This window comes from Arvicola amphibius, chromosome 10 (assembly GCF_903992535.2).
Source record: "Arvicola amphibius chromosome 10, mArvAmp1.2, whole genome shotgun sequence".
Lineage (NCBI taxonomy): Eukaryota > Metazoa > Chordata > Mammalia > Rodentia > Cricetidae > Arvicola > Arvicola amphibius.
The window spans coordinates 9,566,892-9,590,080 of record NC_052056.1 but is presented as its reverse complement, the minus strand read 5'-3'; the positions used below and the strand labels follow the sequence as shown (position 1 = coordinate 9,590,080).

Below are 23,189 nucleotides of genomic sequence, written 5' to 3'. Positions count from 1 at the left end.
CCCTCAAGAAAACAGTGTGATTACCCTCCAGGGCTGCTTATGGAGCATAGAGGACCTACATTTATCTATCTGTCTGTCTGTCTGTCTGTCTATCTATCTATCTATCCATCCATCTATCATCTATCTATCTATCTATCTATCAATCTATCTATCATCTATCTATCTATCCATCTATCTATCTATCTATCTATCTATCTATCTATCTACCTACCTATCTATCTATCTATCTATCTATCTATCTATCTATCTATCTATCTATCTATCTATCTATCTGTCTATCTATCATCTATCTATCATCTATCTATCTATCATCTATCTATCTATCTATCTATCTATCTATCTATCTATCTATGTATCATCTACCTACCTATCTATTTATCTGGCTTTTTGAGACAGGGTTTCTCTGTAGCTTTGGACCCTGTCCTGGAACTAGGTCTTGTAGATCAGGCTGGCCTTGAACTCACAGAGATCCGCCTGCCTCTGCCTCCCCAGTGCTGGGCTTAAAGGCCTGTGCCAGCACTTACCAGCAAGGACCGGTATTTATGTCTCTGCCTGTAGCTTCAGGCAGAGTTGTATGGCCATCCCCAGGTTTAGGCAGACACAGGGCTGGAAAAGTAGAGGCTTTTAGAATGTCCTCAGGTGTTTCTTTTTTTTTTTTTCCTCAGGAATCTTTTCCAAGCAACCTTGTTGGAGACCACTGCTAACTGCTGGACCTCATTGGTTACACTAGGCTGACTGGTCAGTAAGCCCCAGAGATTGGCCTCTTGAAATTGTTAGCCCATGATCCTATGAAAGATTTTCACATGGGTGCTGGAGATTGAACTCAGGTCATCACTTTTATGCACGCTTTACCACCTGAACTATCTCATTAGTTCGCTTATTAACTTTATACAGCACATCAGAAATTGCTTCAGGTGTGGAGTCAGCAGAAGGGGGTTTCTTTTGGAGATATAGGTGGTACACGATGGTAAGAAAAAAAAGACAAATACATGGGTTGAAAAGTTAGGTGCAAAAGGTAAGCAAGACTAACACACAGTTATTCTGTTTTTACTACTGTGATAAAGGCTCTATGTACATTAATTTGGTTAATCTTTAAGCAATCTCAGGGCTTAGGTAACTCAACACGGATATCCCCAAATGAAAAGAAATGACTAGCCAAAGCAATAGCTTGAGTATCATGGCATTTCCTTATGGAACCTTCAATATAATTATATTTGCTACTATTTTGAGCAGCCACTGAGGTAAGTATTGAGTAATACTCAAAAGCTTCCCTATTGAACTAAGTTCTTAGAAATTCATTGAAGGATAAAGGACTCTGAAAGAAGACATTGTTAAAACATCCCAGAAATACCTAGAAATTTCTTGTGCTGTAAATAATTAAAGAGCTTGGGTCAAAGAAAGTTAATCTAACACTTTTTATTTATATGCTAAAGCAGTCATCTAAATGTTTTAAACAAAAAATACATAATTACCAATGTTTTTGTCTTAGTCTTAATTCTAAAAGTACATTTATCTTTTATTTAATTCAGTGCAAGATATATTTCTTGGGACTGTACGGTCATGAAATAACTCAGTGAAAGCATTCATAATGGAAATTTGATGAAAAGATTGCAGTTTTCACATTTCACTCCATAGTTTGTATTGTTTTTGTTTTTCTTGTTATTTTAAGACAAGATCTCTCTATATAGCCCTGACTGTTCTGGAACTCACTATGTAGACAAGACTAGCCTCAAAATCACAGATACCAACCTCTGAAAGATGTGTGCCCCCACACACCCAGCCTTCATTCAACATTTTGACTTCATTATTCTATGTGTATATTTTGCATAGAAATCCAGTGAATTTTATGAATGCATGTTGTAAGCAGAGAAGCAATCTGGTGATTGCTAACTCCAGCATTAAGGCAGTTGTGTTTGAATTTGTTTTCTATAACAATCCTATTGTCTAAAGTTTGTGAATGGGCAATGGTGCTGATAGGGCTTAGGTGTTTGCCTCCATGCAGTGCTGGTTTGGAAGCACGTGTGGGGTAACAAGAAAAACTCATTTCCTGTGTGCTGTGTACGTTTTAACTTTTTGCATAATATACTTTCTGTTTCTCATTTCCTTAGCCTACAAAAACCTTAAGCCTTGTATGATGCTAACCCTACTTAATCATTATAAAAAATAGATTTGTTTGAAATCATACTATCAACTAGCTATAAAGTAAAGGACTAAAATCATATCCTCTGTAGTGCTTATTTCATTTGTATTTTAATAAATAAGGCTTGCATGAAGATCAGAGAGTAAAAAGTCATACTAATCAGCCATACAGACCAGGCAATGGTGGCACACACCTTTAAAACCAGTAACCACACTAGTTTGTCATAGTAGTGATGCACGCCTTTAATCCCAGCACTAGAGAGGAATATAAAACGGGAGCAGACAACTCTCACACACAGTTTCATTCAGAGATTCCTAGAGGCAGGATCGCCACTTTTGGACTGCAGCAGAGGTAAGAGCCCATGACGAACTGCTTTGCATTTCTGGTCTTCAGGGTGAACACAGTTATCTGTCTCTGGGTTTGTATTAATCATGCTATAATCCTCATTTTAGGATATAACTCTTAGTGATTAGAGCACTTGTCTGGCATACACAAATCCTTGAGTTCAGTTCTCAGTACCACATATAACAAGTGTTGTGGTACATAAAATAGGAATCTCAGCACTTTGTGGGGTGAAGGCAGGAGGATCAGAATTCAAGGTCATCTTCAGCTGCCTAACAAGTTTGAGGCCAGCATGGTTGGTATACATGAGATCTTACCTCAAATAAATAATAAATAAACAAGGAAATAAATAAATAATACCTTTAGTCCGCGTATTCTTTGTTTTGTATCAACATCATTTTTCCTTTAAAGCAGTATTGAAAAACTTATATTGGCATTTGCTTTGCCACCAACAGGATTATTTTCCAAGTTCAGTATATCTATTTCAAAACACTAAAGGAGGGCTTTGTGAGTTTTCTACTGTTTGGGCATCATCATCTAGTTTCCTTACTGGTCACACACTGTTTCACTATCTGATGGAATTCACTTTCCCGAATATAAAATGGCTGTATTTCTTCCTGCTACTCACTGTGTGCACAGCATTTGGGCTTTTGCAGCTCAGGAAATCGGGCATCTCCTCCAAAGACAGGGTCCGAGTATGGTGGAAATGGTTTATATTTAATTATTAAATTTTGTACATTTTAAGAATGTTTATTGCTAATATATGTATATGTTTCTGAGGCAGGGGGCGATTCATATGCCACTGCACATATGTTAAAGATTTTAGGGATGGGGCTTGAGGCTCCAGACTTGCATAGCAAGAGCCTTTCCCTGCTGAAACTTCTTTCTGCTCTTGATATATTGTATAAACAACAACAATAAGAATTTGGCAGCTAGTTGAATGAGAAATATTATTGATACAGTGACATAAAAATACAAGAAGTCTCGAAAAAAGAGATGGGGTTATAACCAAGGTAGACAATGAAGGGAGATTTCAGAAACACCAAAGAAGTGATCTCAATCTCATAGATTTTGTTTTTGTTGTTTTTTATTGGGAGGGTTGTTTATTTGTTTTGTAGAAAAGACAAGAAAAAAATGAATGGAGTCTGTGACACTTAGGACAATTAAATAATTATTGTTTAGAAACTGGCATGTAAAAATAAATGAGCTCTCTGGATTTCTTCTCTGAGTCATTTTGTTAGTTCTGGTTTATTTCTGCTCCTAGCAAATGTTTTGACTAAAAGGGGAAAAATTGCCCAGGGTAGATAAGCACTTAGCATAGTGACATCACACCCCAGATGGTAACAATAACTAAAGCTTTTCCAACTAACAGCTCTTGAACATTTAATTTCACATACGAAGATTGGGTCATGAACTAAATGTACTGAAACATAAAGAACTTTGGTTGAAGATTTTTACAATGCCAGCTCTTGTTTTCCACTAGTGGTTTTGGCAATCAATGAAATTTTGAGATATTTTTTTCTCATTTGTGAATTGAAATAACTACAGTTTTATATTATAAAGGTTTAATAATACGTTTTACATAAATATGGTATATACTCAAAAATCATTCAGTATCACTTTAATTCATATTAATTCTCAGAAGTTGAAATACATGTGGACAACGTTTTAAAACATGATGATTACATGCACAATATTTTCAACAAACTTGATTCGTTGAGCTTAACTACATTTTAACATACTATCAATATATTATATTCAAATATTAGTGAATGTGTGTAATCATTATAAGGCAAATTGGTTTTAAGTCATTCACTACACTTAAGAATGAACATAGGATTTGTGTTCAAAACTAAAAAAGAGTTGTTCTGAAAATTTTCTCAAAGAAATAAAAAAATGTTACCATAAGAATGCTATATTGTTATAAACGACACAGTTTATCAATATAAAATGCACAAAGCAAATAGTACATATAGTCATATTATTAATACAGATTCATATATATGAAATGTGAAATTGGATTAACAATCCTCTCAGATTGGGAGGAAACACAGTAATATCACACTTCAATAAACCTCAGCAAAGACATAGCAAGTGGAGAAAATTATGCTTAACATAACTGAAATGACGATTCTGATGTAGTCACAGAGTCAGAAATACAAGCTTTTGGAGTTGGAGTGGTTTTACCTTTTTAGGGTAAGAAGATGACAACCAAACATACCATCTTTCTCCTTCATTTATACTGATAAAGTCTCGAAGACGATGCACAAACAGCGCTTGAACCGTCCCTTACATATGTGACTTCATTTGAAAGACAATACATCCTTCTCTAAACTTACAGTTTAAAATAAATTATTTTTTCTGAAATTGTTAATTTTTTGAACTCCACTGCTTTATCTCTTTTCTTCACACAGCCTTGGGAGAGTAGTTTGGATGAAAATATTTTGACAAAATATCCGTCTTAAATTTTAAAAGATATGAACTTAATAACCAACCAGAAAAAGAAAAAAATCGCCGCTAGAGTTAAAGGATGACGGTGATGGGCTTTCTAATTCCAGTAGACTGCAAAGCAGGATCTCAGAACACCATTTAGCTTCCTTTACACTAATGATTAAAGCCTTCATTTTAACCTTCACTATAAATAGAGTACACTAATCCTTAAGCTGTTTTTAAGCAATTAATATCAGTCTTCTTCCCTTTTATTCCCAGCTCCCCTTGAAAATTTGTATTTATTCAGCCTGATGGATTGGCATTTCACTTTAAATAGAGCCGCATAAGCCTGTCTCTATTTGTGTGAGCTATAACTGCCACCCTCATCTACTCGTATAATGCCATGACACAGAGAAGACACAGCTTAAACCAACGGCCTTTGAGATGTGTCGTTTTAGAGTAGCCGATAAAAGGAAAAGCTGTGTGAACCATTTTAGAAAACAAATGACTGTGCTTTCTAGAACAATCGAAGCTGTGTGCATAATACCTCATTCTGCTAAATCATTTATAGAATCAAAGACCGGGCGTATTTCCTGTAATGAGTGTTAGGCAGTTAACAAAGGTAAATGGATACACGGTGGGCTCCATTTCTTGAAAATAGTGCCTGATACAGTGATTTGCTTCACTTTATAGGTACAGTTAACACACACACACACACACACACACACACACACACACACACACACACACACAACTACACATACTGACTTTTGGAGTATATGCTCGGGGATCTCTTTTCTGCATGGAAACTTTTCTGAGTGGTGCGATGGGATGGTACCGAGTATCTGTAACTGCTCCTCTTCTCGGTGCAACAAAACACACAAGAGAAAAGCACTCCTCCGGCAATTAGCACCAGTGCTGTAGTCCACCCAATGTACAGGGCTTCTCCAAGCTCACGCTTTTGCGCGACTTCCACTAGCGGGTTGTAGAAGTCTCTGATGATGGAAGTGGCAACCCAGCTCACAGGGATAAGCACCACCAACCCAGTGATGATGAAGATGATCCCGGCTGTCAGCAGGATGCGGCTCTTGACGCTCTCATCATCTCCCGTGCACCTGGTGCACTTCATTCCAAGGATGGCTGTCATGAAAGCCAAGAAGGACAGGACAGATGCAGCACACATCAGGCCTCGGGATGCCTGAAGGTCAGGAGTAAGAGCCAGCAGCGAGTCGTAGACCTTGCACTGCATTCTGATGTTGGCATGCCTCATGCAGTTCATCCACAGGCCTTCCCATAGGGTCTCAAAAACCACAATGTTACTTTCGATGAAGGCAGACACTCTCCACTGAGGCATGATGGTCACGGCCACTGTGCCCACCATGCCAACGCCACCAAGCAGCAGTCCAGCCATTTGAAGAGCGTAACGTGCCATGGTGCTGCTGAGTTTTATCCAGCTGGAATGCTGAACAGGGAGGTAGGGCTGCTCTCAAGCAGAAATCCGTGTGCCTTCGGAGAGAACCGTCCTCATGAAGAAATAAGCTCAGAGCACCCTGGTTTTTCAATAATGACGACTTTGCTCTTTCTAGCTAGATCAAATCCAGTGTTGGCCTTGAGACACTCCCCCTTCCACCTCTCTCCCCCTCTCCACTGACTCCAACAGTAAACTTGCAGATCAAGTGGGGCAGCTTTCTTTGCCAATCAGAGGGGGATGGGAGCTCAGGTGTGTCTAAATCAACTCCTGATACTTGGGAAGGCTGGACTTGCAAATAAACATTCTTTGTACTTCTCATTTTTTTCCAAGAAGACACCAGTGTGTTTACCTAGAGGCACAATTATGAGTGTTTGCACAATCAGCAAGGACAAAGCCAGTCTCTCCCAGCAAAAGAGGCACTGCTCCTGCTTGTACAGGTAATCTTGACCCTAAGCTGCCGTGACTGAGGATCCAATAAACTCTCTTCCTATGGATTCTACGGGGGTGGGGGGACACCAAGACCAAATTAAGGGAGAATGAAGGGTTGACAGATTGTTCATACCTGAGAAACCACATTCTTTGGGACACATATGATCTTAAGGGTTGATTTAATTTGTCTAGAACTTCAAAGGTAGCTCTCCCACAGTGAGTTCAGCCAGGATGGCATGCCAAAAGCCCAAAGCTAGGCTGGAATAGTTGAACAAAGCTGGTTGCCTTCCTTCTTGGCACTAAAAACCTGAAAAACTACTTGTTGGCATTTGTTTCCATGATAATATTTATTTATAGTGAAGTGTTAAAACACACCAAAAGAGAAGGCCGATGGCTTTGTGAGGGGAATCACTACAGTGCTGAACTGAGACTGTCTGCAGCTACTAAAGCTGAAACCTTATTTTCTAGCCTGCTACTTCCTCCTCTGTCTTTTGGTCTGAAGAAAATGGAATTCTGAACACTACAAGGAATTCCCAGGTCCTTGCAAATTGCTGATATTTAAAGTAACATCTTCATTGAAAGGAACTATATTAAACATTAATGAAAATTATCTTTCCTACATATGAGAACATGTGTTATGCAGATGCACTTAGCAGCCTCTAAATGCATGGCAATTTGAACTCATTGCAACCTAACAATACAAATGTTAGTGGAATCAGCATCCACATGGTTGGGGCAGAGTTCCATTAGATATTTTCCTTTGGAGGTCTTCTTTTGTCTCTGCCTTTCCTCTCTAAACATCAAGCTATTTTCCCCCTTCAGGCAACCTGGGTAATCCTTGAACTTGCAATGTAGCCAAGAGGATGACTTTGAATTCCTTATCCTCCGGCTTCTATCTTTCAAACAGTAGGATTGCAGGTCTGCACTATCTCACATGGTTTATGCAATGCTAGGGCCTGGTTACACCAGGCAAACCCTCTATTAAGTGAGCTGCATGCCCAAACCCTCAAATTGTGTTTTAATTTCTGTTACTATAAAAGATATCAACATAAAATAACATCCTCCCTACTCTTCTCTCTCTCTTTCTTGTTGCTTTTGAGACAATCTTATGAGTATATACTGTCCTGAAATTTGCTACTTAGCCAAGAAAGGCTTTGAACTCCTGACCTCCCTGCCTCTACCTCTGGAGTACCTTGATTGAGGTATATGACACCACTCCCGTTACAATAATAATTCTCCCCTTAAAGTTTTGCTTCTGTCTGATTCTTTGTACATTAAATCCAAAGATTAAAGATACTGTTTCAGGCTACCTCATCACACTTTGAAATTCTAATGGTCTAAAAACTGAGTAATTTGTAAAGACTTTTGAAGCAGAATTTACGTATGGCAGGGAAGGAAAAATGGAGACACTAAAGTAAACTGTCTTCTAAGCACTAAGAGAGGATAGCAATCCAAATTATTTTATTATAGTGGATATTTTGAACTATGCAGTAACTTTAAATGTTTTATTTCCATTGATTTCTTAATCTGTTTAACTGTTAAGAACTCACTCACTCACTGTTCCTTCATTATCCTGATGTATAAATAAATATCAGTGTTTTCTTCATTAGATTTTATTAGTCTTAACAGGCCTGTGATAGGCAGGGCAATAGAAAAATACTATCTTTGGAAATAATCTTCAGTATACAAATGAAGACTTGAAATTGGATCTGGAGAGAGTATTGATCCTTAATTTTCAATCTAGGAACATTGAATAGCAAACATAATTTTAAAATGAAACAGAGATGATGGCATTGGTTGGATAATGACCAGTTTTTACTTAGGGGATGTAAGGGCATGTGTTATCCATCAAGACTGAATTTCCAAATACCCATGTGATATATTTTCTGGGAGCTCTGGGTAAACACTGCTGAGCATTTGCATCAGAATGGGCAAAGGAGGCAGAGAACTGCCCGTGTATGTAGAGATACAGCTGATTCTATGTGGAACTGGATCCCTTCCCTTAAGCATTGGGCCCTGTTAGGAACGTCATGGATGTAAATATTCTCCTCATTTAAAAGGGATTAAGTGCTTTCCAGTTGAAATTGTCTTAGCTCAAAGATTAAGGCCCATGTGAGAGATTAACCCTGGGTTGACATTAGAATAATTACACAGATAACTGCTCTGGTAGCACCTAGCCCAGGGCACCCAGATTAAGTCAGGCACTGATGTAATTTGCTCCATGATATTTTGAAATAACCATGTACTAAATATCAGAGAAATGAGAAAGGCAGGGGAAAATGGGAATGCCTTGTTTTCTAGGGACGTAAGCCTGAGTTCAGAGACTAAAAGTCTTTTATGGCTTACCTACTTTTCTGTGCTACTGATATGATTGAGTTCTCTGAAATATTCAGGTGGTAGTAGTGATTAAAGATTTAGTAGATTTAATATTTTCATGTTTTTTGGTACTATAGGCCACCTGAGCGGATTAATGGGTTTGCCTGTGTCTTTACAAGGAACTCAGTTGCTAAAAAGAACATAAGACAGAAGTGCTCAAACTGTGTTTTTACAATTATTATTAATTTTTAAGGATGAGATCTCAGAGTGTGCTCTAGGCTGGCCTATAACATAACTTTCAGCACTCACTGACTGGCCTGAAACTCTTGTTTGTCCTTCTGTCTTAGCCTTCTGAATGCTGAGATGACTTGCAACCATGTCAGTTCTGCAGGCTGAGACTCAGAACACAAAATGGTAATGGTACATGCGGTTATTTGTGATTTTTTCTTTTGTTATTATTGTTGTTTACTTGTTTGTTTGTATCTAAATTGCAGGGCTCTCAAAGATGAACTTTGTAACAGACAACAAGGTGTTGCAGTGTCAAAAGGTTGAACACATGTGGGACAGGCATGAACCCTTACTCCCAGGCAAAAGCACTTGCTACCAGAGACAAAACCAGAGGCTTCAGTTAAGTGCTGTTGTTGTGCCCAGTCTATGGGGACCTCAAAAAAACTACCAGGGAGACTGACTCACCAAAATGCAAAAGCAAGGTTTATTGTGTGCACAGTACAAGTCGGCAAGGATCTCATCAAAGCAACTGGCACAACAACGGCAAAAGGAAGAGGTATCCCACCCCTCTAGATAGCACTATTTAAAACCAGAAAAGTTACATTAGCAGGGTGTGGGGTGACAGGTTTTTAAGGTTTAGGACCTCTGATTGGCTGACATTTGTTTAGTGGTGTCCTGGTAAAGGCAATGGGTGTGTTCTGGCTTGTGATCCTATTTATAATATTGGAACATTAGTAATTTCCTTTGGATGGTCTGTTCCTGGGTGGTGGCTGGGTAGTCTTAGTTTGTGGTCTTTGTCAGAAGCAAGTATTGCCTCAGGGTAAACTACTGAGAGTCAGGCCTCTATTGAACTTGTCATGGCTGGATCTTATGGCTGTAGTTTTAAATTTATTAATTAAATTCAACCCTGACAAGTACCTAATGCACACAAATGCTTTCTCTTCACAAATGATAACACACTGCCCTCAGAAATCTCTTTTCTGTGTTGTTTTTATTTCTGTACTCTCACTCTTCAGACATAGCTTACTAATAGTTTTTCTGTTTAAAAATGATTATTGATTTAGCTTCCACAAAGTTGCCAATCCCAATTGTTTCCGAAATTTATTTGTGTGGATAGTTTTCAGCCTGTGTTTATTGTTAACTGTTGGTCAATGTTAATTAGCTGTACTTGGTTCACCATTCTGTCCTGAGAAGGTAAGTGAACACATAGTTTGGTCTCTTTGTTCTTTGTTCTCAGTATTGAACTGTGTTTTTGCTTCATGGTCTCTTGAACCAATACACCACTTGTCCTTTTTGATGGACACTTCTGTGTTTTATCCCCCAATAGCTGGCTTTCATATTTGCCACCTCTTAATGACCTATTTTAGTTGTTAAGCTTAAAAATGAGCTCTTTCCTGTATATGGGGGGAAGGGGAGAAGGGAGAAGAGCAGAAAGGCAGAGAGAGAGAGAGAGAGAAGGAGAAACAGAGAAAGAGAGAGAAAGAGAGAGAGAGAGAGAGAGAGAGAGAGAGAGAGGAGGAAGAGAGAAGAAAGGGAGAAGTGGGGATAAGGGAGAGAGGCAGAAGCTGCCTCTGAGAGAGAGAGAGATGGAAAGAGAGAGCTCAAACTGGAAGCAGAAGGAGGGGGTGGGTGGGGCTTGTCTCTTAAAGAGACAGGATAGACCATTAGAGTAATTATCTAGTACCTTAGCCATTTCCAATACTTTGACAAAAATCACATAGATAGACCTGTTGATTCCAGTGGAAAAGTGGTATTCAACATTCTTCTGGGAGTTAGAATGCCAAAATGGTCAAGGTTTGGTGAGAAAGTCATAGATACAGGGGCATGACTCATCTTGTTATTTTTTTTTTTATCTATAGTAGAAGAAATAATTATTCGAATTCAGATCCTTTCTCCACGTTATTCAGTCCTTCAAAGAAGCTCCTGTAGATGGAGTTTTGCCCTCTGAGCACTTTCCTCTTGCCCCTGTGAAGAGCACCAGGATTCTCTTCATTATCAGTTACATACTTGTGGTCTATGCCCCCCTTGCCTGAGACTTCCTTTCCAAGCCACAGCTTTTACTTCCTGCTCTCAGTTCTCCTCTCACGTTAGAGCTGGATGACCCTGACAGTGAGCAGTGACCATGAAACCAGCTGAACACCATCTCATCCTTAACTTCTCTCTACCTAACTGATCACTCTGCTGTCTGTAATCTCAACAACATTCACGTTCTCAAGAAAAAGGCAGAAGGTAACCAAATTCTCTGCTAGAACATCCCATGAACTAACCTGAACCAGTTCTGACAAAGTGACTATTCCCCTCTGAAACCCCATAAGGGAGACTTCTACCTGAGTATCTTCCAAGATCCCCCATGGATTCCCTTTAAACTCTGCCTTCAATAGAAGGACTGTTCTAGTTCCAAGTTCTGCTTCTTCCACATTTCTCCCACAAACCACCTCCAAAGGCTTTAGAATCCTATGGTCCATTTTTAGATGGCAACAGTTCCCCCTTCTGGGTAGTAATTTTTTGTAATTGTTATTATTTTCAGGCTTATATAATAGAATACATGAAAAAAATATCAACTCAAGGAAAGGGATTAACTTTAGTTTACAGTTCCAGGAGACACAGTCTACCAGGATAGTCAAGGCAGAGCAGTGGAGTCAGGAAACAATGGTCACATGCAACCACAGTCAGGAAACAGAATGGAAAGAACCATTGCCCTCAGCTATGTTTGTCTTGAGAGTTTAAGTCCTGGGCACTAGCTCATTAAATGAGACTGCCCAATTTCACATGGATCTTTCTACCACAATCAACCCAGTACTTGATAATATCTGTTAGACCTACCCAGAGATTTGCTTTCATGTGATTCTAAATCTTATCTAGTGGACAAGATTACTGATCACAAACAGGGATGGTATTAAAAATATGTTATCTTTGTTCTGAATGGATTGCTTTGTAGTAATCCATGAAGTAATGATAATATTAATAATCTGTAATAAACCATGAAACAGCCCAAACCTACAGATCTGTACTTTTTATTTTTCTGGGGGGAAGTAAGTAAAATTTACTGTTTATAATATGGACTATTCTTTCTCATAGTTTCTAACATTCTTTTATTCACATTTAAGCTTCCATAAAATGCAAGGAGTATATGATTCTTTTTAGAGCTGGGTAGGTTTAGACTTGACAGAGACTGCATTCATCATTAGGCACACAGTTATATACAAGAATGGACAGGGGAACCTATGCCCTTTCTCACTTGATTGCCTACTAGGCCCTCAAAAGAAATTAGAAAACGGAAATTTTTAAGGTGCTAGCATAGGATTTTGTTCTATTTCCGTATTGTAGGTTAACTAAGCTTTAAAACTGTGAACCTCACATGTCATGGTCCACAGCAAAGATGGTAGTTTGAAAAAGCACAGGAACTGCAAACCATTGGGAAACTATTTACATATTTCCCTCACGTCTGACAATTTTTATTTTTTATTTAAATATTAAATGTATAAGTACTCTATTTTCAACATTTCCACTCCTCTAAAACCCATTTTTTAATTCTTCTCCTTAGTTCCTGTTCTCCTAAGAGGTATCACCCAAATTATTTAAATAGTAACATAATTCAACAATTGTTCACCTAAAAGTAGAGCATATCCTTAGTAAAGTTAAAGAATGACTTTAAACTTTAAAACTTTAAATAAATTTAAATAAATTTTAACTTTAGTACAGTTAAAGTAAAACTATATAAAAATTATAAATATCAGTGCCCATACTTAATTATGACTCTGAATCAGTCTTTGTGTTATATTTGTATTGAGATGCATTTACTCACAAAAAGTGATTTGATTCGTATACTAATGGGTTTTTATCATTTTCTGAGTAAACAAAATAGTTTCACATAATCACATTTTAAGAAGTACTAGTGTACATGGTCATATTTAATGAAGAAACAGATTTCTCACTTTTTTTCTTTTAAAATCTAGTTTATAAAAGTTTTAAATCTATAAATTTTCTATTCAAAATGTTCAGCTTGGGGAACTATCACAGAGCACACAGAGGGTCAACAGACTGCACTCTGGTGTCATAGTGCCTTTTTCTTTCCTTCTTCCCAGAGGGTGTAAAGGCCTTCTGCTTTATCCCACATTATGACACTCAGTGAACTGATCACCACTTAACACAAATTTGACTAAAACACATTTAAAAAAATCTTAACAGTGAAGTGAATGGCTTTATGTATCAATTGCCTCTACTTGAAGGAAAATTCTCCCCTTTTTGTTTGTATTACATTTTAGATTGTTTGAAAAATTCTTGTTACACTATCCAATATGGTATGGAATTCATAATCTCTTGTCTCGCTTTCCAGAGCACTAGATTATTCTTTATGTTTTACAAGAATTTCAAAACACAGGTGTGACAACACTTGGGACTTTATATCCAATAAGATTTATTTCGAGTGACTCATTTAGAAATTTTCTTTCTATCATTGACCAAAGAAAATAGCAAAACCATTATTATGTCATTTCACAACTGCATCCTGTACCACTTTGAACTTAATTTTAAAAAATGTCAAATAATTGTCACATCTCTGCTATTGCAGAAGTGCAATGGAGTCTGCACAGATTCAGAACAAGAGAAAAAGTTGTTGGTGGCAGAATTTCTGGCCAGGCAGAGAAAATGATTAGTATCAGAATGAGTAGCATAAGGCAATGAACAATATCCCAACAAGTAAATATACCTTAAAATGCTATTCTCAATTTAGAGCAATTCATAGGAACTTTAAATCTTATTAGAAATGCAAAGAAATAATAAAAAAATACTCGTCAGGAAGTAAGGCAGGAAAACCAGACAGGAAGTAGACATGATGCAATGAGAGCAGGAGAATTCTGGGAAGGAGAAAGTTGATTCCTCCCACTCCTGCCCAGACTCGGGAGAAGCAAGATGTAACCTGCATGGCTAAGAGGTACCTAGTCATGTGGCTAATATGGTTAAGAATAATGGGTTGATATAAGTTATAAGAGTTAGCAAGAAGCCTGAGCTAATGGGCCAATCAGTTTATAACTTATAGAGATCTCCGTGTAATTTTCTTTGGGGCTTGCCAGCTGTGGGGTACCGGGTGGGACAGAAACCCCAACAAGTAGGCCTCGTTCATGTTACAAAATACTATGCAAATTTTGTAAGAATATTTTCAACATACTTACATAGGCATAAAATATTATATTTTAGAGAAACATTAGCTAATATGCTAATCCAAAACTATTTCATAATGTTTACTTATATTTACAATGAGAGTGATTGAATGATATTATGATTAATTATTTATATGATTTTGACATTCCAGAAACCTTTAAATACAACCAGTGCTATGTTCTAGAGCTAAAGAAAGCAAAGGTTGGGGTATTTAATGCCTGACCTATAACCTCACAACTAATGGGCTTGGTAGAACTCAACATCTGTCAAGCTCTTCCCTGACTGTAGACCCAGGAGTACAGCAAACCAATTCTTATTTCACTGCAGCGATGCACCTCGTGCAGCAGATACAGCTTTGGGAGAGCAGAGACTAGAGTGAGTGATGCTCTGTCCGCTGTCAGTTTCCATAGTACTTTGAGAAGGATGATCAGAAATAAGTTGTCTCCTTTACAGAACCAAAGGCTGTTGCTCAATATGAAAAATCACAGGTCAAATCGTTACGAGACAAAGAGCTGTTTTTGGAAAGCACACACTCGTGCACACCTGCACACACATCCCAATGGTAAACAATGGATATGGGAATCCAAGAAATGACTTTCTTTTGTAACACTGGAGTTAACAGGACAGCAAAAAGTAATTAACGGGGCAAATAGAGCTAAGCCAAGTTACTGATTAATTTACAAAACAATTAACTTTCCACTTAAAATTCAAATTAAGATTCTGTCCGCCTTAGGCAACCAATGTTTGCAAATTTTAATAGGGTTAGACATTAAGTGTCTTACTTAAAACCAAGCTCAGACCACACTGGGTAAGACTATTATTGGAATAAGCCGTGCATGGCTTTCTTGGTTTTCAGTTATTAAAAAAAAAAAAAAGATAGGAAACCTTATAACGTGTTGGACTAATGTATTTTCAAGAAGAATGTGAGAAAATGAGACACTGTTGTTCAACCTCTTATTTCAAATATTCATAGGCATTCTACCCTTGTAAAGAATTTCAAGAAAATACCCCATAAAATATCTTCTAATTGCTTCTAATCATTCAACAAGTATAGTGTTTTTTCGATCCTGAAAAATTATCTGTGGAGCAGAAATCTCTCTGGTCTTTATAATTTAACACATACTGACCACACACTGTATAACAGTGGAGCAAGCTTCAAGGCTTACTAACCTCATCCTAGTCAAACAAGGCACTAAAAGTAATAGTGATCCTATCAGCCCGTGACCATACACGTGCAAAAGAGATGAGTCTGTCACTCTACCAGCCTGCTGTGCATATGCCAGAAGGGTTTCCAGGAAAGTAGAAGAACTTTTTCTAATGATTGTCTGATGAAGTACTTGGTGTGTTTCTGTACCTTCCAGAGTTATCAGGGTCCTCTGGCTCTGGTTCTACAGGGATAAAAGACATCTTTAACCTAGGATACCTTCCCAGTGTATCCTAGCACTAACAGAAAACAGTGGTTTATTGTGCCATGCAAAAATCTAGGATCATGAATTTGTTGCTCATCTCAGCAGTAAGTCTTATTTTTGTTCAGGTTAAAAAATGAATCTATAAGGGGTGGGGAGGAGGGAAGGTGGAGGGAATGAGAGAAGGGAAGGGAGTGGAAACGGATTGGTATGTAAAACAAAAAAATAGATGCATATTTGCATCTATGAGCCAACATAACTTACCTATAAAAATACACTATTACTCGTACAGACAAGTGAGAGCAACCTACCCATAGATCATTAAAATACAATAAAAGATTAAAAGAAAAACAAATTTCAAAAATGCTTCAAGGAGTTTCTAACTTCTGTTTAGTGGGCACACACCACAAAAAGTACTCTTGTAGCCTGCATACAGCACAGTCAGCAGAATAGCTGTTTCTGGTACACACTCAACTTTCTGGTTCAACAAAGTAAGTATTTCTGCCCTTTAACTTTTCCTTTTTCTGATTCTTGATCCTTCACTTTGTGAACTTGTATGCAGTTATCTGTCTGGCTTTTGGAAATGTCTTGCATTTTCAGCTGCTCTCTCACAATGACGAATTTTATTTCATTCTTGTGTTACCAGACTGGTTAGTCATGCTTCCCTGGGGCTGCCTCCAGGTCAAAAGCTTGGAACAGATAATGCGCATGCATTGCTTCTTTTCACCTAACATCTGTGTGAAATATTAGACACACAATGAGCCTGAGGGATCTTCTAGTGTCTACTTCATTATAGAGATTTGGGGCCCAAAAGTTCTAGGAGGCAATAAGAGACATGGATGTTCTGTTGGGACTTGAATCGAAGTATTTTCATAAAGTTAGGCATGTAGAAGGCCCCCCCTTTTTTAACTAATGTGAAGTCAGTGCTGGGATATATGTGCCTCCGTTCTGGACAGCCTCTTGATAACTAACCTACTGTAGCTGAGGAAATGACTACAGTTACTTGTTTCTGATCTGTCATTATCGTTATTGTTGTATTGTTTCCCCAGTGCAGATGACTTTGCCTTATTTTCCAGTATCTCAAGTACAAGGTTATTGCCTAGTCTAATCTTAGTATGCAGAAGGTTTTGAATCTACCTCAAATGCAAATTATGCTATTTCCTACACCCTTTGTTGTCAGTGATTGCATAGAAACACACAATGATGCTGAGCTATGGTGCTCTCATGTGACATCTTTACACACTTAGCAATTCCCTCTGAAAGAGGCAACAATGATGTCCCAGTCAACCACGAATTAGATCACAAAACTCTTTACATTTTCTAAGACTGTTGTATATCTCAGTTTCTCTTTGTTCATTTTATTTAACTTCTCTTCCTCTTCTCTGGCTATCCAACTCCACTTTTCTCAGTCTTGCTATTGTAAGACTCACTTCCATGTCTTATATCAATATTTGGTAAGTATGGAGTCTGGGCAATATATTGTTTGAATAGCAAATAATTTCAATATAATGCCAAACTTTTGATTAACATTGTTTTAAATTAATCAGAATGAAAATAATTTTCAGAATAATCAGTAATTAAATAGAATATTTTTATGCTCTATATTTTCAAGTTTTAGAAATAATGTTTTGCATATGTATTTTGTCCATTGCCTAATTGAAGGAAGGTTTGCTCCCTGACACTCTGAGGTAGTCACTTGATGTCTTGGACAGTCAGTTTTTACTGTCTGCTTTTCAACTGGAATTATTATTATTTTATGATGTTGCCAGAAATGGAGTTTCATTTAGGAACATTAAACTACTGATATATGAGTCTTGGCTACATCAGCCTGTCTTTCTCAATTTGCCTTATTGTGATTTTCTCTGAACTCAGAAAGAACAGGAAATTTCCGCTCCAATGATGACTGACAGGTACATCAGGCAGCTATTATCTGAGGCTTATTTGACTTCCACTGAACAGGCAAAAAAAAAAAAGAGGGTGAAATTTGAAATGGTGGTTTTATTTGAAAACAAACAGAAATTTGCATGGGTACTATTTATATCTGTGCTTCCTTTACCCATCAATCAAATTATTTAAAATCTCTGCTGTATCGAACAATTACTTCTATAACTAGAAACACATGGAAAGTTTACTTATGTAGGCTTTTGTATAAGAAGGAAAGCAGGGCAAGCAAGTGGTGAACAGTAAGCCAGTAAGCAGTGTTTCCATGATCTCGGAATTATTTCCTGCCCCCGAGTATCTATCTGCCTTCAGTTCCTGCTCTGAGTTTCCTCAGTGGTGGACTGTGACCTAAGAGGCATAAAGGGAGACCAGCCCGTTCCTCCTCAAGCTGATTTGGTAATGGAGCTTTATCACATCGACAGAAGCCCTAACTAAGTAGCCATCCTTAATTCTAGGGCTGAAATCACCATTACAGTGATTTTCTTGTTGTTGTTGTTGTCTTATTTTTTGTTGTTTATTTGTTTGGCCAAAAACTTGGCAGTATAGAAATGTAAATTCAACCAATGATTTTATTTCTGGAAAATCAACAACAAAACCTCTCAAATACACTTTCCAGTTAGATAGCTAATTATCATAAATAATCCTGGTAAGGGACAGTGTGCATTAAATACTATTTTAAGACATTTCCTTGCTTATTCTTTTATCAACTCATCAAAACTTGGTTGTCTCGTGGTCACAAGATAGGCACTGTTCCGAGTCATGAAGAAGGCACACTGCCTGCCTCCAGGGCGCTTCAGAAATCTCAGGGGAAGAATCACTGCTAAGGACACACTCTGTTTGTTATATGGTTATATATTCACAAAGTCTCCCAAACACAAATGCCTGCTGGAACAAGACAGAGCAGAGAAAGGAACAGTGCTGGGGTCTCCAAACTCAAGTTGACCTGAGTTTGGCTGTAATTGTGTGAGAGTACACTCCTTCAATATGAAAACTATCCATTGTTAACAAAAGATACAGGTTTTAAAAAGAAACCTCCCCATTTTTAACACTGCCAACAGTGCTGTTGTTGAATAAACACATGAAATAATTTTGGTTTTCCTGGCTAATATTCAAACAAATATTAAGAGCCAGTGACCCCAGTTATCAACTTGCATCAAGAAATCTCCATACATGAATGGACATTAGTCCTACCCATGCTTGAGTTCCCTCTTCCACACTAGGCAAGCTGAACCTGCTCACTGCCTCCATGGAATGCTTTTTAAAAGAATTAATGGCCCTGGGAGAGATTTAGATCTCCTTGGACAAGGAAACTATGCAAACAAACACTGTGATTGTTAGTCCTGTGTTTCTCACTGAAGAGCAGTCCTACCTGTCCCAAATCATAACATTTCAGTTCTGTGTACAATAACATAGTGAAGAAGAAAGCTGTTAGAACTTGTTAACATCAGCTTTAATAATATACCTGTAGTCTAGTCTGTTTATGTCTACAGCTCTTGGAGATGTTTGAATAGCTTCCATGGAAAGCCTGTATCTGTTTTCCAAGTCAGTACTGAAGAACGTATCCTTGTTTCTTTACCATTGTTCCTAAAATTTCTGTGAGGACCAGATGCAGAGTTAAGGACGAAGAAAGACTAGTGTGTGTGTGTGTGTGTGTGTGTGTGTGTGTGTGTGTGTGCTCACATTCTCTAATGGACACACACCATACAACATCTTCCTGATCAAAGGAAACAGGAAATGTACATGTCATTGCCCCGCCACTTAAAGATCCCATGAACATGGACATCAATATGAGAAGAATGGGATTTTCCTAAACAGAAAGTAATGCTGTTGGTAAGATGAAATCCCATTCCAATGTGTGAGTTGGAGAAACAACCTCAGTGCAAGCAGTTTACCAACTGAGCTATGTCCCAAATCCTCTATGATTTCTTTATATTGATCAAATACACAGGAGTGAATAGAATAATTAAGAAACACTTCCCAGCCGGGCGGTGGTGGCACACGCCTTTAATCCCAGCACTCGGGAGGCAGAGACAGGCGGATCTCTGTGAGTTCGAGGCCAGCCTGGTCTACAAGAGCTAGTTCCAGGACAGGCTCTAAAAAAGCTGCAGAGAAACCCTGTCTCGAAAAACCAGAAAAAAAAAAAAGAAAAAAAAAAAAGAAACCCTTCCCCTAAGACAGTTTCATGGACCAGCTGGAGATACCTCTGATCGTGTTTTCAGTGTCCTAACTGAAAACAATTATAAAAGCCCCCCAAATTTAGAGATTTAATAAATAGAATTCCTCAGAGTTTTTTCTTATTAAGAGTAGCATGCTACATGACTAATATGTAATATAGATGCAATATATAATATATGTGAATATATTTGAAAAAGAAACACTGCTTCAAATACAAGAAATAACATTAGAAGTATAAACTGATAAAATGCATATGCTTTGTTATTCTTTTATCTGTTTGAAAACACAATACAATTTGAAATCAAATAAGTCGACTAAATATGTGAGAAATAGCATAGGGTCTTCTAACAAAATTTGTGTAGTTCAGAGTACTACATAGTGAATCTTGGAAACAAAACTATTTTCATTTTTATTATTTATTTTATTATTTATTTTTAAATTACATTTTTATTTAAAAACAATATTTTTTTTCCATATACCAAACTCAGTTCCCCCTCCCTCCCCTACTCCTACTTTCCCCACCTTTCCCCATTCCCTCTCCCAACCCCAGTTGAGGCAAGGCCTCCTATGGGGAGTCAACAAAGTAAGACACATCTTGAGGCAGGAACAAGCCCCTCAAGGCTGAGAAAGGTATCCCTCCAGATGGGATGGACTCCAAAAAGCCAGTTTATGCCTTAGGGATAAATCCTGATCCCACTGTTAGTGGCCCCCACAGACTTCCCAAGACACACAACTGTCATCTGTACTCAGAGGGCAAAGTTCAGTCCTATGGAGGTTCCCCAGCTATCAGTCTGGAGTCAGTAAACTCCCATTAGCTCACGTCAGCTGTCTCTGTGGGTTTTCCCTTCATGATCTTGACCCCTTTGCTCATATTACTGCTCCTCCCTCACTTCTTCTGGTCTCCAGGAGCTTCATACAGTGCTTAGCTGTGGATCTCTGCATTTGCTTCCAGCAGTTACTGAATCAACGTTCTATGATGACAATTAGGGTAGTCACTAATATGATTATAGGGGAAGGCTAGTTCAGATGCCCTCTCCACTATTTCTTGGAGTCTTAGCTGGGGTTATCCTTGTGGATTCCTGGGAAATTCCATAGTATCAGGTTTCTCCATAACCCAATAATGGATCTCTTTATCAAGATATTTCTTTCTTTGTTCTCCATGTCTTTTCCTCCTGGGAAAGACCATCCAATTTTCTCATTTACTCCTCCCCCTCCCCTTTCTCCATGCTACCAACTTACTCAGGAGTTCGTGGCTATTTCCCCTTCCTGGTGGGATCCATGTCTGTCTCTCTTAGGGTTCTTCTTGTTACCTAGCTTCTCTGGGGTTGTGGACTGCAGCCTGGTTATACTTTGCTTTATATCTAATATCCACTTATGAGCAAGTACATATACCATGTTTGTCTTTCTGGGTCTGGGTTACCTTACTCAGGATGTTTTTTTTTTTTTTTCTAGGTCCATTCATTTGCCTGAAAATGTCAAGATATCACTGTTTTATTTCCCACTAATACACCACTGTGTAAATGTATCACATTTTCTTCATCATTCTTTGGTTGAGGGGCATCTATGTTGTTTCTAGGTTGTGGTTATTACCAATAATGCTGTTATGAAAGTAGTTTAGAAGATGTCCTGGTGGTATTCCTACAAAATGCAACATTATATAGAAATTATTCAGCCAGCTTTTCACAAGCAACTTATCAGAACCAAAGGCTTTCAGAAAGCTTAAACCAAGATTCAAGGAAATTTTGGTGTTATTGCTTTGTGAATACGTTGTTGTCCTTTGCTGTAGACTTTCTCTGTAGTTAACTCCCTTTCTGGTACATATTTGGGAATTAATTCCCAGATTTCAGAACTGTTTTCTTCTAGCTATGTGTGAAAACAGTTTCTCACTGTCAGGCCTCTGTTGCTCTCTCCTAGGTAAATGAACAGATCTTCCTTCCTGCAATTATCTTTACTAGCAGGCATTTGGTCAGCGCTTAGAGTCCAGGAAAGAGTATTCCCTTTAAGATATTCGCAGATACCTAAGGACATAGAATTACTTCTTGCCCAAACTGCTGCTCTGGTTTTATCCCACAGTACCCACGATAAGAATAACTGATAATAAACTATCCCAGAACTGATAATTTGGGGTCTCTTCTTTGCTTAGAGCAGTAAGTCTAACTTCTGACCTAGGCCTGTAGAAACTTCACCGTCTGGTGTATGTGCTATCTGATCACAAGTCATAGCTTCTCCTTGACTGTTCATGTAGGTTGCTGGTTGCCTGATTTTATGCATGCTGGAAAAGGAAAAAAGCAGCACACTGAAAATAAGCTCTTTACTAATCACCTAAAACTGTGTGCTATCCTTCCTCCTCTAGGATTCCCTGATGATTTAATTCCTTCCTTAACTTTCTTTATTAAAGAGTTCACTAGATGTGTACTAGCCACTCCCACCACTGCAGCCACAGATCTCTCTCTCTCTCTCTCTCTCTCTCTCTCTCTCTCTCTCTCTCTCTCTCTCTCTTTCTGTGTGTGTGTGTGTGTGTGTATGTGTGTGTGTGTGTGTGTATGTGTGTGTGTGTGTATGAAAACCCTTATCCACTCATGAGTGAGTACATACCATATTCCTCTTTTTGGGTCTGGGTTACCTCACTCAGTAAAGTGTTTTCTATTTCCATCCATTTGCATGCAAAATTCAAGATGTCATTGTTTTTTACCGCTGAGTAGAACTCTAAAGTGTATATGTGCCACACCTTCTTTATCCATTCTTCTATTGAGGGGCACCTAGGTTGTTTCCAGGTTCTGGCTATTACAAATAGCAATGCTATGAACATTGTTGAACAAATGCTTTTGTCGTATGATTGGGCATCTCTTGGGTATATTCCCAAGAGTGGAATTGCTGGGTCCTGAGGTAGGTTGACTCCCAGTTTCCTGAGAAACTGCCACACTGATTTCTAAAGTGGTTCAACAAGTTTGCATTCCCACCAACAATGGATGAGTGTTCCCCTTACTCCACATCCTCTCCAGTATAGGGTATCATTGGTGTTTTTGAGTGGATTCTAGCCATTCGTAAAGGACATAGAGCCTATAATTCATGATCCTAGAGAAGATAAATAAGAAGGTGAACCCAAAGAAAAACATATTGTTATCATCCTGCATGTTGGAAATGGACAAAA

At 38.2% G+C, this 23,189-nt stretch overlaps 1 protein-coding gene across 1 annotated transcript; it reads right to left on the bottom strand.

The window, feature by feature from the left end:
• Positions 1-4,016: 4,016 nt before the first annotated feature.
• On the bottom strand, positions 4,017-6,489 carry Cldn8 (claudin 8). Its single transcript, XM_038346047.1, has one exon. It carries the CDS (start codon positions 6,342-6,344, stop codon positions 5,667-5,669), a length of 678 nt encoding a protein of 225 aa, XP_038201975.1. The 5' UTR covers positions 6,345-6,489; the 3' UTR covers positions 4,017-5,666.
• Positions 6,490-23,189: the final 16,700 nt, after the last annotated feature.